Source organism: Rousettus aegyptiacus, unplaced genomic scaffold (genome assembly GCF_014176215.1).
Source record: "Rousettus aegyptiacus isolate mRouAeg1 unplaced genomic scaffold, mRouAeg1.p scaffold_m13_p_15, whole genome shotgun sequence".
Taxonomy (NCBI): Eukaryota; Metazoa; Chordata; class Mammalia; order Chiroptera; family Pteropodidae; genus Rousettus; species Rousettus aegyptiacus.
Genome location: NW_023416290.1, coordinates 36,569,406 through 36,583,899, shown reverse-complemented (window position 1 = coordinate 36,583,899; position 14,494 = coordinate 36,569,406). Strand labels below are relative to the sequence as shown.

General features: G+C 31.1%; 1 protein-coding gene and 2 pseudogenes across 50 annotated transcripts in view; 1 reads left to right on the top strand and 2 right to left on the bottom strand.

Annotated features, from left to right (window-relative positions):
• Window positions 1–14,494, bottom strand: part of RIMS2 (regulating synaptic membrane exocytosis 2) — a 526,738-nt gene that overhangs the window by 180,396 nt on the left and 331,848 nt on the right. For 24 of the 50 annotated variants that reach the window (XM_036232966.1, XM_036232917.1, XM_036232918.1 and 21 more), the window contains 3 exons: window positions 6,430–6,609; window positions 5,418–5,527; window positions 4,596–4,628 (listed from right to left, as the gene is read on the bottom strand). In XM_036232966.1, coding sequence (XP_036088859.1) covers window positions 4,596–4,628; window positions 5,418–5,527; window positions 6,430–6,609 — 323 coding nt within the window. The remainder of the gene's footprint in view (window positions 1–4,595; window positions 4,629–5,417; window positions 5,528–6,429; window positions 6,610–14,494) is intronic. The other 26 variants (XM_016147467.2, XM_036232962.1, XM_036232960.1 and 23 more) reach the window with 3 other exon arrangements.
• LOC118612141 lies at window positions 502–620 on the bottom strand (annotated as a pseudogene).
• On the top strand, window positions 11,997–12,280 carry LOC118612003 (annotated as a pseudogene).

Sequence of the window (14,494 nt, the reverse complement as noted above, 5' to 3'; positions counted from 1 at the left end):
TGGGACTAGTACCTGTATTTATGCTTATTTAATTTAAGAAAGCATATTCATGCACATCACAAATGTCCATACTGAGTGTCTGATATATTAACTTTATATTAGACTTGCCTTTTTTCCCAGTATTAGGTGGGGTTGGTGTTTCTCCCTCATTGTCTTTATAACATTAAAAACACACAATAGTGATTAATTATTAATGTCATTAAGAACCCAAATAAAAACTCAGCACACCACAAAAAATGACATCACACACTAGGGAAACAAATTCATGCACTAAATAAGACATCCTACATTAATGAAAACAAGAATAAAGTATATTTTTCTTATCTTCTAAGAAAAGTAAGAAAAATAAAATGAGGAATACTAAGTCATAAAGTTAGGATGATTAGAGTTTATGTTTTATGCTAATTTAAGAACTGATATAATTCTGTAACTTAATTTTGAGAATAAAACATAAGCATCAAACTGGTTAAGCAATAGTTTTTTCTATTTTTTTTTTTTTTAAGCCTACAGCACCTGGTCTTCCTAGGTGGTCTCCCATCCAAATACTAATCGGGCCTGACCCTGTTTAGTTTCCAAGATCAGACAGGACCGGGCATGTTCAGGGTGGCATAGCCATAGACCAAATGGGCTTCTTTATCTTAATGAGGTTTGGAAAAAAAAAAAAGTGATATTAACTACTGCTGAAGTCACCAAACTAACAATATCTTAAAAGATGACTTTACTTTAGAAGCTCATTCGTGAACAGTGTGAAAGCCTTTCACTATTCGTATGGACTAGTACGAGATATATAGGAATGGTCAATAGGAAAACATTAACTGTATAGCTGAATTAAAATAAAATTCATTCTTACAGTATTCCACAAAAATAGGATTTTCAAAAAAATGGAAGATGCGTGACATTCTAATAGTATACTAGAAATTCAAAATAGGGAGTTATACATTTCTATAAATAAGCATTTTACTTGCCTTTGTTTTCATTATCAGATGTACTCTCATAATTTTTCTCATCTGTATGACATTTAAAATAGTTACTGATAATTAGCAACTGTAGCTTAAGAGGTCTCAGTCTTAAACCACAAACAACACCGAAAGAATGCATCCGCGGAAATATGTCTCATGCACAACTTACATAATGCCACTGCTTTACCAATGGTTAAGGGAAAAAAAGGCTCGTAAAGTATAGTCATGAATAAAAAATGACGAGTTAACCATAACATTAGATCTAAAGTTACCCTGCATTGTTCAAAGAAAGTAAAAAAAATTTTAAAGCTGACAGCTTAGATTACAATTCAACTCTAAGTTTTAAGTAAAAATAGTGAAAATTGGTAAAGAATTATATAACTATATTTACTGATTATATAATATTTTAAGGTTTAAAATTCACAAATATTCTGACCAAAAAAGCGGCAAAAATTGTGATATCTAAATATAACAGGAACTTAAAAAACACCAAAATGAAGTTGTCTCCATAACCATTTAGAAGAAGGACTCTTTGGGGAGAAATGATGGTGGTCAATAAATATTAAAGCAATATGGACCTGGGATGAAAAAAAAGGAACTATAGTTAATTGTTCTTTTAGGAGAAAAAATTTATGGATAAAATGATGGTAGTCTCAAAGGTTTAAGAATTAAAATTTTGGCATTTATATTCTGCTCTATATTTACTTGTAATTCGCCTCTACAAAATCAAAATTCTTGAGAGGAAAGGCTAGGACTTTGGTGTAGTTTTATTCACTGTAATACATGGTAAAAGTGTTTTAGCAGGTATTCGATAAACATTTTTGAATAAATAAGTGAACTGAATGTAAACCTGGGGTCAAAAGATAAGTGTAAATTGTAGTCAGAGGCATTATCCCCAATTTATTTTGATTTAAACATTGAGAAAAATGTTCAAATGGGTAAATTAAATATTCAGATATTACCGAGACAACTGATATAATACCTCTTCATTAAAAATTAGGTAATTTATTTTAAAGTTAGTACTAAAAAACAACCTGTTCTTTTTTGTACATTTATAAACTTAAAGCCTAAGGTCTCACATAAAGTTGAAAAGCCATACTTCCAAAACAGTCAATTATTTATTTTAGACACACAGTCAGACAGACCTGCCTTGACCTCCTCACCCTGCTTTTCTCCCCCCTGCTCTTCCACGTGCCCAGTTTCTTCATTAACTTCTGTATTTGCACAAGTAAAAATAAAAATAAATAAATAATAAGTAAATAAGGCCAGATATGTATATTTGTTAAACTCTTGTGAAATGAAACAAAAATGTTCAAATTATTTATGATAATCCAGTGATTGTAAAAAGACAGATTATTTTGAAAAAGTTTCTGACATGTTATGGAATCAAATAAGTATACTGGCAATAAATGATCATATTGTTTCCTTCTACAATGACTCTGCTTTGTAAAAGAGACCTTCGGCCCCTGAGTACTTACAATATGTGATAACTAAGTGAAGTAGGCAAAATACTTTGTCTATAAAGCTGGTATATTCTTATACAAATATTACATAACTTTTCTTCTAGAGAAACAAAAACGATATTATAAACCCTCATTTATATTTACAAAATGCCAATGCATCAAAGTTAGGGAAAAATTTTTCTTTAAATGCCTTATAGTTGTTTAGTATATTGTACTTTCATTACATTGCTCCCATTTTCACCGATTCTCAGACAAAAAGAGAAGATGACTAATGCTGTACCACCATATAGACCAACATGTATAAGATTTTAAACTAATTTAATTAACAGATAAAAATACGATATAACCCAAATTGAAAGAATTAAATTAGTTAGGAGTTGCTCAATTTTTAGCTGTTGAACAGGATTAGAAAATAAATATGTCATTACTTTTATTCCAAAATAATACCATTAAGTTACAACCTCTGACAACTTTTTAGAGATAACCCAAACATAATTTGATTTAGAACATCAATTAATAGTCTATTTTGGGTTATGTTCTTTTCAGCTAGAAGCTGAAGACTTCTAAAAGATATTATGCATCTACTTTAAAGCTAAAGAAAACTACACAATCATATATCTACTGAAGTCTTCACTATCAACATTTATAAAAACACTGTTAAAATCATTCATACTTCTAAGCAAAATAAAACAAAAATCAAAAAAAATCTTTTTATTTCATACTGGAAAAGATAAGGGAGGTTTTGGCTCTCCTCTCTTTTATTTATAAAAATGGAAGTCACAATGGGAACATTAAAGGAAAACTGTGATTTTAATAGATTCTATTGGGCAAAAAACAGTATATAGAATACTTGTTGCCAAGCCCGTTAAAAATTTCCTCAACCCTGTCTTTCAGTATTGGCTCTATGTTGGTTTTCTGGTATATTTAGTATTACAAAGAACGGACTACTCAAATCTCAATAGATATTGCTATAAAAAAGTATTAAAATAAATTTTAAATTTTGTGACATAAACTTTCCTAATGGAGAGTACTTTTAAAATTATATACCTCATTATTATGCAAATAATTAAGAATTATATAGAAATGCTGCTGAAATCTTTTCATCAGGCAGCATAACAGACCATTAGACATAACAGCACTGGGTTTTTAAAATCATGGTACACGATAAATAGAAAGGAGCACAGAACAGAAGTTGGTAAATCATTCAGCTATAACTAATAAGAACAAAACTTGTTCCAAGTTATACAAAGCAATAAAAGTACTGCTGTCCAATTGTAATGCGGTTGAAAATTTGTTACAAACAGGTTATAGAATATGAATTTTAACATAAATATATATAGAATGACAAAATTATTTTAATGGTACTTTAAACACTATTTGAAGTTGCTTTTCAGTTTTTAAATAAATATTTCATGCATTCATTCAACAAATATTTATTGAGGGTTTATAATGTGCCAGGAAATATTCTACGTGCTGGAGATTATTCAGTAAATAGAAAAATTAACAATTCTTTAAAGCTGTGAAGTCAATTTCAGAATTCTATAATTAGTAGAGGAACTTTTATTATCCTAGTAAATGTATGCCACTCCATATATCACAACTCAATATTTTTTCTTGAGTCATAAAGTACTATGACAATAAATCTTTACATATTTAACTTTGATATACTGTAAGCAGGCTTGCTACATGAAAAATGATGTAGGAAATACAGACCATACTCACTAATTCAACAACTTTCTTTTCTAGAAAGCCAAATTTGATAATTAAAATATCATAAATATAAAAAAAATATAATGATAACTATAACTATACTAGGTGTACATCCTCAAAGACATAAACACAGACTGCAATTGATATCTTTGCTTGAAGTCTTGCACAAAACAGACTTTAGTTTAAGAGGCAAATTAAACTTTCAAAAAGAGAAAATTTTATCTTGTCATTTAAAGAAGTTAAACTCTTTGCATTCTTACTTGACTGAATCAAAGAAATTTAACTCCTTGTTATAATTTCCAAATAAAACAAAAGTAGAATACTAACAATCGTAAAACAAAATAACTATGTATATAAAAACCTATATACAGTAGAGGACATCAATTGCAGTTGGGTTTATTTTTGCTTACAGAACCCCCCAAAAGGCTGTCAGCACAAAACAAACCCTCCTTTATGTACAGACCTTCATAAGGTTCTATCTCCTTGACTCCATTGTCTGGGAAAAATAAAATAAAAACAAAACAAAAAAGGGAACCAAAGCACAGGGGTTAAAAACAACAGAAATTTCCAAAGGCACAGAATGTATCATCTTTTAAAGAAAAGTTAAATGGCGATTTAAAAAAATTTTTTTTGACACAGTACATCCAGTTACTATATATAGGGACCATTTAAAAAATGATGTTAAAAATTATTATATTCTATCATCCCATGCTTTTAGAGGTCCTTTATCTAAGAATTTATTTATAGATGTTTGGGGATTATGTTCATCTGTGTATAAGCAAATAATGCTTTTTATGCAAAAATCGGAAGTATTAAAAATATCAGTACAACATGCATCTTTCTTTGTATATTCATGATTACCTTTTTCTGGTACTCCAGTTTTGAGAAGGATCACCATTGTTGTGCATCAGCTAACCAGTCCTTTGCAGTGTGTGAAAATTGATTTGGCTAGTTACTAATAAACTTTATGTAACTATCAACAATTACATAAACTTAGTTGTAGCATAGAAATATCATCCAACTGCTTATTTAAGAGCATTAAGTTTACTTTTCAAAATGCATTAATTCAAATTTTAAAAATGTGCCAGAGCAATAATGATAAGTTATTTTATCTCCATATATTAGAAATTTTAAATGCAAAATACATAGTATTTAACAATCAGCAAATGCAGCTAAGGCATTCAATTAATTAAAGAAGAAAACTAACACAAAGGTAGTAAAAAATCTGATTCACTTTAGCTTCCTTGCGTATTTCCTATATGACATGGTTAGAAATAAAACTTACTTCTCTCCAATGTTCCCTTTGGTGGAAGCTGTGGAAGTTGTCGGCCCCTTCGTCCTGCCACTGGTGTACTTGATGGGCTTGTTTGGACAGACCCAGTACGAGGATGAGACCTACAAGATACACCATTAATATTCATTTTCGATAGAATGAGTTAAATACTTTTAATACATTGGGTTCATAGGATTGCTGTATAAATGCAATTATAAAAGAGGTTTAGCTGCTGATTAAAAGGTTAAGAAAGTAGGACACATTATGGATATTTAAATAATTACCTAAATAGCCAAAGATGTTTATTCTTTTGTGTAATATGCATACATACACAGATACATGCACAGAAAATCCTACAGTACACTCCATGGAATTATTAATGTAAATTAATATCCTATACATATGAAAGAGGATAATTCTGCAGCTCGAAAAATAAAAGATAATGTTTTATTTTCTTTCTACCAGACTTCAAGCTCTTAACTCTAACCTCTCTCCCTTGATCCAAAGAGATTTTTACTCAGGCTTCTATTAGATATCCCTTTATTAGAAAATATCTGATGAAACTACAAATAAAACCCTAAACAATTCAAAATTAAGCTAAGGAAGCTATTGGTCAATACAAGATATTAGCATTGATAGAAAGAAACTAAAAGTCTAGTTTTATTTATTGTTGTTATGATGATTATTCCAAAAGTGATGTCTAATGAACACAAACAATTTCTCATTCTGTAGGAGAAGAACATGATAGTCATGAGGTGCATTATGTGGGGATTTACCCAGGACTCCTGATAAATGAGAAATCACAAAACAAATGCAGTCAGGACAGTTCATAAACAAATTACAATGGTAGCCACACACTATTATATCCACTGAATATAAATAGTGTGCATACACTGAAAAGGTTAGTATAAACTGTGATTAGTGATCAGCTAAGAATGATAGAAGAGACCATATAGCTGCTGGGAAAATAAAATGGTGTGCTGGTGGGGCAAAGGGGAGTTAGTCTGATTGATTTATCTTTCACCTCGATAAGGCAGGTGAAGGAGGGGCAGATCTTCCAGTCATTAATGAAGGCATCGACCTCATGAGGTTTGTATCAGGACGTTCAGTGGATCTGGAGCGGGTGGTGGTCCGCTCTAGGAGAGGCCGCTGTTCTGCTGATCTGGATCTGTGATATGGCTGTCTATCTGCTGCTTCACAATCCCTGCAACGTTAGTCAAAAAGCAGCTCAGTTGATCTTCAGTGCCCTTCTGCTATTTGGTTATGATGCATCAAATTGGTTTTGAAAAGGTAATTGTTTAAAATTACTGAGTATGTAAAGAATTTCTCTTCCCCAACATATTCTGAGCAAATTCTCACTAAACTTGAAAAATTTCTATGGAATCAAACTCTACCTTTAATAGCAATTCCCAGTGAAGATAAAAGGAGTTGCTCAGTTATAACCAATGACAAACAGAACTGCCTGCTTTCCAAAGTGAATTCCCATTTGAACATGTAAACTATGTGAAGTATTTTATTTTAAAAGAATTCAATGACTTTTCCTAACATTTTAAAAATGGTAAAGAAACCATATGCTCAAACCCCTAAGGCTGTTTATTATAGTAACTAGGTTTCAATGCCATCATAATATACTGATACACCTGAATCAAACAGAAGAATCAAAAGGTTATAAGAAAATGGTGCTGTTTTACAGTCTGTAGCCATATATATATATATATATATATATATATATATATATATATATATATATTCCACAAGAAAAATCACTACAGAAAACTGGTTAATCAGGCAATCCATATAATCTATCTCAATGCACTTTAGTGATGCCAACCAATACAATTCCGAATGGGTATTAACTGATTGAAATAATGGTTAAATATCTCTCTTTGATCACAAATGAATCAATATCAATCCTAATCCTTGGTGAAAGAGGAACACTTAAATTTAAGTAATTTATCATTATTTCTATTTTTTTATCCTTGGAGTCTAGTACAACGCTTTTACACTCAACATTCGGTCAATAAATACCTTCTAACACCAACCCCATCATACGTGAGACAAACCTAAAAATACTAGCTTTGACTCTATCTTGAACTCCCAAGTAATACATACTCCAAAGTTTACGTCAAATCAAACTACTACCTCCCCATGAAGTTGTAATCACAGAAATGGAAACGCTTATATAGTACAGACAGTAAAGCAAGCATTAGTCTTCCTCAAGACTAATGTATCAAGGACTTCCACCTGACCTGTAAATTCTCTCAATCTTATTTTTGATAATAAAAAATGTAGCAATTAAAGAAAAATAAGAAGAGAAAGGACACAATTTCCCATATGTAATTAATTATGTGGTATATAATTTTGGACCAGTAGATATTGGATGAAATGACTTTAGGAAGTGAATACTATGCTTACTCTACAACATATCTTGCGATTATCTTACACTTTAAATTCATAGCGTAACATATAAGTCAAATAATTTTAAAATATTTTTAATTCTATGTACCATAATGATTGATTTTTAAGATAATTTCAGTATGCTTATATAAATGTATTCAGAATATGTCAAAAGCTAAGATTAAATGTAAATATATATACAATATTCAATTAATTGTCAAAGAGGGGGAAAAAAAAGCCAAGCCGATAGTTTCAAAAAAAATCATAATTGTATTTTTGTTCCTGAAAAACTAATTTAGAGGAAACACTTCTTTTTAGAAATAAATAGGCTCAATAATTTGTTAAAGGTTCTTAGTGTATATATCTTTGTATATCTTCATCGCAATAAATAAGCAGAATTAAAGGGATATACATATTTTAGATTTCTTAAAACCTATTTTGGGGAGAGTATCAATATTTACATTATTTTCAGAATTCCTATTATCCTAAGTTAATAATAAACTTATCTCACTATCTAATATGTAGAAACAAAAGTCTGTGCAATATCTATGATTACCCAAACAGAAAAGTAGGCTAATATATTTCATTTACTTATGCAAATTTAGATTTATTGTGATTCCATCAAGCAATTTTTCCAAGCGTAAAGTGAAATGTTAGAATATGCACTTTTACTTCTTTGACACTATATTATTAATAACCGAAATACATAATTGTGAGTGAAATCCAGAGAATTATTTAAATTTTATGTTGCTATATTTTATGTCCTTAGAAGGGTGCCATTATTTATAAAGCAAACAGGTCACTCCTTAGAAAATATCCCTTTAAAATTATCTCTTTAGTGAACAAGTTGTTTGAAGATTATAGTCTCTTTTAAATTTTATTTATATTTTCTCTCCATATTGTAAATATAAATTACATAATTTCTATAGTGTGAAATGAAATACCTATTAAAATAAAACATAAAAAGAACAGAAGAAGGTAGAAATTTCCTGAAATGCTCCATGACATTTAAGGGAAATGGAAAATTACTGCATTTAAAATTTTGATAACACAACAGAAGGTCGAGATAGCTCCTGCTCCTACAATTGGTTAAGAATAAATCTTACTGGATAACAACTAAAATAATTGCAAAGAAAATAAAAAGCAGCAAAGCCTAAATCTCATATATAATGCCCAGTCTCATAGGAGGTTATTTAAGGGACTGAGGTACAAAACTTGACAGTGAATTTTAATTTTAATATGAGAACTTATGATTAGTTTTGAATATTAGTAACTGCGATATGGGAAATAATCGATAACCATTTGCAAGGCATAAAATATTTGTTTCCATGTGGGGTTCTTACCTTGGGGTCTGTATTTCAGTATAAGTAGTTTCCTGTGTAATTCTACTTATTTATTTTACTTTGTGCATTTTAAAACATTATCCAGAAAGGATGGCCATAGGTTGTACAAGACTGACAAAGCATTAGCCATTTAAGTGGTTAGGAACCACTCACCTATAAATTTACTGTTTTCTTAGGTAAATAATTTGTCTTTTAAAAAGTGGTTTAATGTATGTCATAGTTCTGTTTTAGATAAGTAGTTTATACTTTCAAATATACGTTTAAAATATTTTTTTGTATGTGTCATTTACATGGATGGATGCAGATTATTTAGTGGCCGCTAATTCCAACAGTAAGTGTTTGGAGCGGTACAGTTGAGCAGACTCTGAACAAACAGAGTTAATTCATACTGACTGACACTATTGTAACACTCAGCTTTAAAAACACGAGAGAACGTGCAGATTTTTAGATGAGGATTTCTAAGGGGAAAATATTTTTCTAAACAACTAGTGAAGTCCATCTTAGGTCATATTTCCTCTCAGTATAGTTGCTCTTAAATTTTTAAAAAATTTCCCAAGTCTGTGGCCCAGCTTCCTGCTTATTTCATCATCTTTTGCTACTTATTTACCTTATTCTCAAAGTAGAAGGAAGTTATGCAGTTTAACAGGGAAGAATAGATCAATGTGCATTCTTTTCTAAAACCTCTTATATACAGCCATCACAATGATGCAACTCTAGATCAACATAAGCTCAATGTAGAGTATCTCTCTAGATATGACAGAAGAATACTAAAAATATTTTTAAAAAAACAAAACAACACAATGCAGTTTCAATGTAATATTTGGATATGTCGATAAAAATTGTCCTAGAATATAACTCAGACCTCGATAAATCAGTCTTTTTTTTCATGTTTATATTGTAAAGATGTCATAAGTAAATATAATAAGTTTTCTTGAAAAATAAACCTGTAAAAGTAAAGCTGTTTGGAAATTAGTTTTTTTTTCATAAAATAATTATTTCTCCATAAAGCTGACATCTTAAATAAAAAAATTGGACATATATTTGAAGGACAGTAAGTATAATCTAAAGTTTGGGGCAAAAAAATGCCTTCATATATCCATATTGTGTAATATATAGTAAGGTGATTAACAGCAGAAACATTACACTTTTGATAAAATATCTCGATATAAAGAGAATGTCTGAGCATTCACTACATAATAGAAGAAATAAATATAAAATAAAATAAAAATTTAAATGAGACATTTTAGGGTAATTAATAACACGTTTGTATAACAATAATTATATTATCGACTATAATTTTCATAATGTACAAAGTACGAATTTAACTTTTTTAAAACTCTGGTTTATATTAGTTTAGCACTGCTTCTAAAGTTAAGAGAATTGAAGATACAAAATACTCACTAAACAAATCATGGTAAATAAATTCTGTGCACAAATAAAAACATTTTATTATTTTGGTGGAAAATAGATCAATTTATCCTTGGGAATGATACCATTTTTCTACAGAACATTTCTGTTCAGTTAAACATAAATTCTGTATGATTATTAAAAGTAAATGAGCTTATTAAAAAATAACAGCAATATCTCGAGTCAGTCGTTAGTAACAATCTAATATGTGAAAATGGTAATAAAATATGTACTGATGAGAAAAAACAGACAGTTGTAGAAAAATATGTTACTATTATCCATAAGCCTACTTTATCATCAAAAAGAGAAGTGTTCTCATAACTAGAGAAGTATTTTTTAAAAAATAGTCATTACTGAAAACAGCAGGAAGAAATGATTAAATATCCCAATTTCCTCAAGAAAATTAAGGACAAATACAATACTGAACAATACAGATGTATTATTAACTGTGCACACACAGAAACATATAAGATGTAAATGTCTTAAGAATAGTATTTTATCAAATATTTATCATTTTTATTTGTATTTACTTTTTACTTCAAAAAATAACATAAAATCACAAATAAACAGGATTATTTACCCAGAAACAATTAACATGCTGTAAGCTAATACATCTTTAAAATATATTTTCAAAATCCTGAGCCATAATATAATTATTACCTTTTATCTATAAGATTTCTATTGTACTAAATAAAAATATTCCCATTTTTAGTGGATGTTAAAGTTTAATAACATCTTGTCACTGTAAGAAATTCAAGGTATTCCACCAAGGTACTGGCCTCATGTTTTCCCTTCCCAGGTCTTGAAAGATTCCATAAAATAACAAACATTTTAAAGATGTATCGCTAAAGAACTAACTTGGCCTTCCTTTTGGTTTCTTAGCTTTATATGGATAGGGGAATGGGGGTAATGCAAATTCCTCACATACACTGCTGCCTGGGGCCCGTAACTGTAATTTCATCATCAATCCAAACCACATAGTCAGAGATACAGTCCGAAGCTTGATTAAGCCCTGCAAACCGCGCGCGTGCGCGCGCGCGCGCGCGCACGCACACACACACACACACACACACACACACGAGGTGCGTACATTTTCAAGCATAAATACTATCTGCCCCAGTCACTACTGATTACACGATGCCTAAGAATCAATTTAAAAAAATACCGAAAGGCAAGAAAAAAAGGGCACACTGCCCAGAGGCAAAAGCGATCAACAGAGTAGGACTCAGAGGTGACACAAATGTTGTAACTATCAGATAGAGAATTTTAAATAAGTATGACTGATATGTTAAAGACTATAGTACAAAAGATGGACAACATGCATGAAAAGTGAAGAAATTTCAGCAGACAGGTGGACATCATAAGAAAGACTTAAATGGGAGGCCTGTGGTGGAGAAGACTCAATGTGCTGAGGACTCCAGGGCTGGAGTGGACAGAGGGCAGGATGCAGATGGCTTTGAAGCAGCACCTGGAGGACACAATGAAGAATCCATCCATTGTTGGAGTCTTATGACCTGTGCACAGATTCATAAGGACTTCATCTGGGCTGCTGGGGGATCCTGTCAGATGAGCATGCTGGGGTGATTATCTTTTCTAGCCCAGCAAGCAGCTAAGCTAACCTCTGACCCCACTGATATTCCTGTGGTGTGTCTAGAATCAGATAACAAAAATATTGTGATCCAGAAACATGATGACATCACAGTAGCAGTGCGCAAAAAGGCCTCTTGATTTCTTTTATCAGTTCTCTAGCCGTTTGACATAGGGACTTGATCCTACCTTGATCCTATGTCTTAAAGAGCTATTAAAGTTCTAGTAGGTAGGCCATTCTTTTAATGGCATTGGGCACTTTCCTATTAATTCTAGAGTAAGCTGCTTTTTGATACTTTGTGGATTGACTTATCAAAATATTAGTATGAAAGATCATGTTTTGAAGCAGCATGTCTAGGTCACTTTGTCTAAAAATTTTTATGTTCAATAAATCTGACTGGAAGAGGAGAAAGTCAAATGGACATGTTAGAAATAACAGAAAACAGGATATGGCAAGATGTTAGTTAGAAAATTAGCTTGGAGTCATTGTATAGAGATCTTAAATGCCTGGTTAAGAGGTTTAGACATTTTTTTTAATTAAATGAAATTAAATCCATTTATTTTTCAATTAGAGTGACTAAAAATTTCTGAACAAAGGTAATTTTTAAGTAATAAATAAGATTAATTCAGTAGTGATATATAGGAAGAATTAGAGAAGGAAAAGGTTAACTTATAGTAAAGAGAAGTAGAAACAGAGAAAAGGTATGGATGACAAATATTATAAATCTCAATGTATAAAGTATACAATATACAGCATTAGAATATAGACAACATACAAAATTATACAAAGAAAATATCAAGATTAAAAAGAATCTCAGAAGTCATATAAACCCATCTCTTTCATTTAGAAATAAGCGAACTATAGCTCACAGAAACTTGGACAAAGTCACACAATTAGATACTTTCTGAGCTAGAACTTGAATGGAGCTTTCTTGATTCTAAAGCTTAATTTCTTTGATAGCAAAAATGTTTTATCCCTCTCAATAATGTTTGACAAATCACCATATGAATGAAATGTAGAAATATGTAAACCAAAGAAAAAAAGCGAAAATTCCCAGCCTCCAAAATAAAATGATGAACTATTAACAGAAGTAGAAGAATTTTTGAGAGAGAATAATAGTAACTTGAATATCAATCAGAGAGAAAAATAAGTTAATCTGAAAAGTCTTTTAATATTTCACTATTCACTGATTCATTCATTCTTTCAATATTATTTATTAAGTTCATATTATGTGCCAGGCACTATACTAGGTATTAAAAGTTTTGGTCAAAGCCATAGCAATGATAGGATATAACATGGTAAAAAAAGTTGAGGACATGAGAAATAGTAAAGAAATTAAGGAGATAGAAGAGCAGTCAAAGGGTAAAATGAGAATCAGAATAGTACTGCATTAGAGAAGCTAAAAGAAGTGATTAATAACGGGAGATGCAATGAGGCAACAAGAAAAAAATGTATAAAAAATACAGTAAATAATAGCGATGGAGAAAATCATTTAAAATAAAGTGCTGGAGGCAAAGGTCAAACTGTAGAGGGTTAAAGATTAGGAACTAATGAAGGTGTGAAGGAAGCATCTGTAAAAATACATACCCAAGAAATATGATGTGTGTGTGTGTGTGTGTGTGTGTGTGTGTGTGTGTGTACTCATGCATGGAAGAGATGGGGGTGGGGGTACTCATTTTCAAAGTAGCTTGAAGGTGCAACAAAATAGAAGGGATTATCACGGAGGCTTCAACAGTAATTTGAGGAGAAACAAAATCACGAGAGATTGAAATTCAAGAGAAACAAAAATAATTAATGGAGAAAACTGCAAGAGAAATTAAGAGAGCAAGAGTCAAAAATACAAATAGAAGATTAGCTGTGATAGAAAAGAAAATACTTGTAGGGTAAAAGAAGACTGATAATAATACAAAGAAATAAGGCGAAAAGAAGGGCGGCTCAGGAATTGAATCTGACTACATTTATTGAAGCTCTCAGTACTACTTCCCACACAGGACATCTGTAAGAAAACATCTATAACCCACACAGGAATTTCATCCTTCAATGATTTCCCTAGATTTGTCAGAATCCTTGTTCTAAGTAAGGTCCTAGTCATGGCCCCAAATACCTTGAAATAATACCATGCAATGCCTCTCTTCAAACTCCATGGCATCCCTCAGCACTACTCTAGACCTAGGTCAGACCCTTCCTAGAACCTTACTCAATTCTAGCACCAAAACAATCCCCATTCTGGCACCAAAACAACACAGGCTGTTTGAGGTAAATCACTTCTATTCAAACATCTTACCTCTGTCATTCTTAGTTATCAGGCACAGGCCAATTTATCCCCTGTCTTCTCTCTAAATTCTTCATCTCTT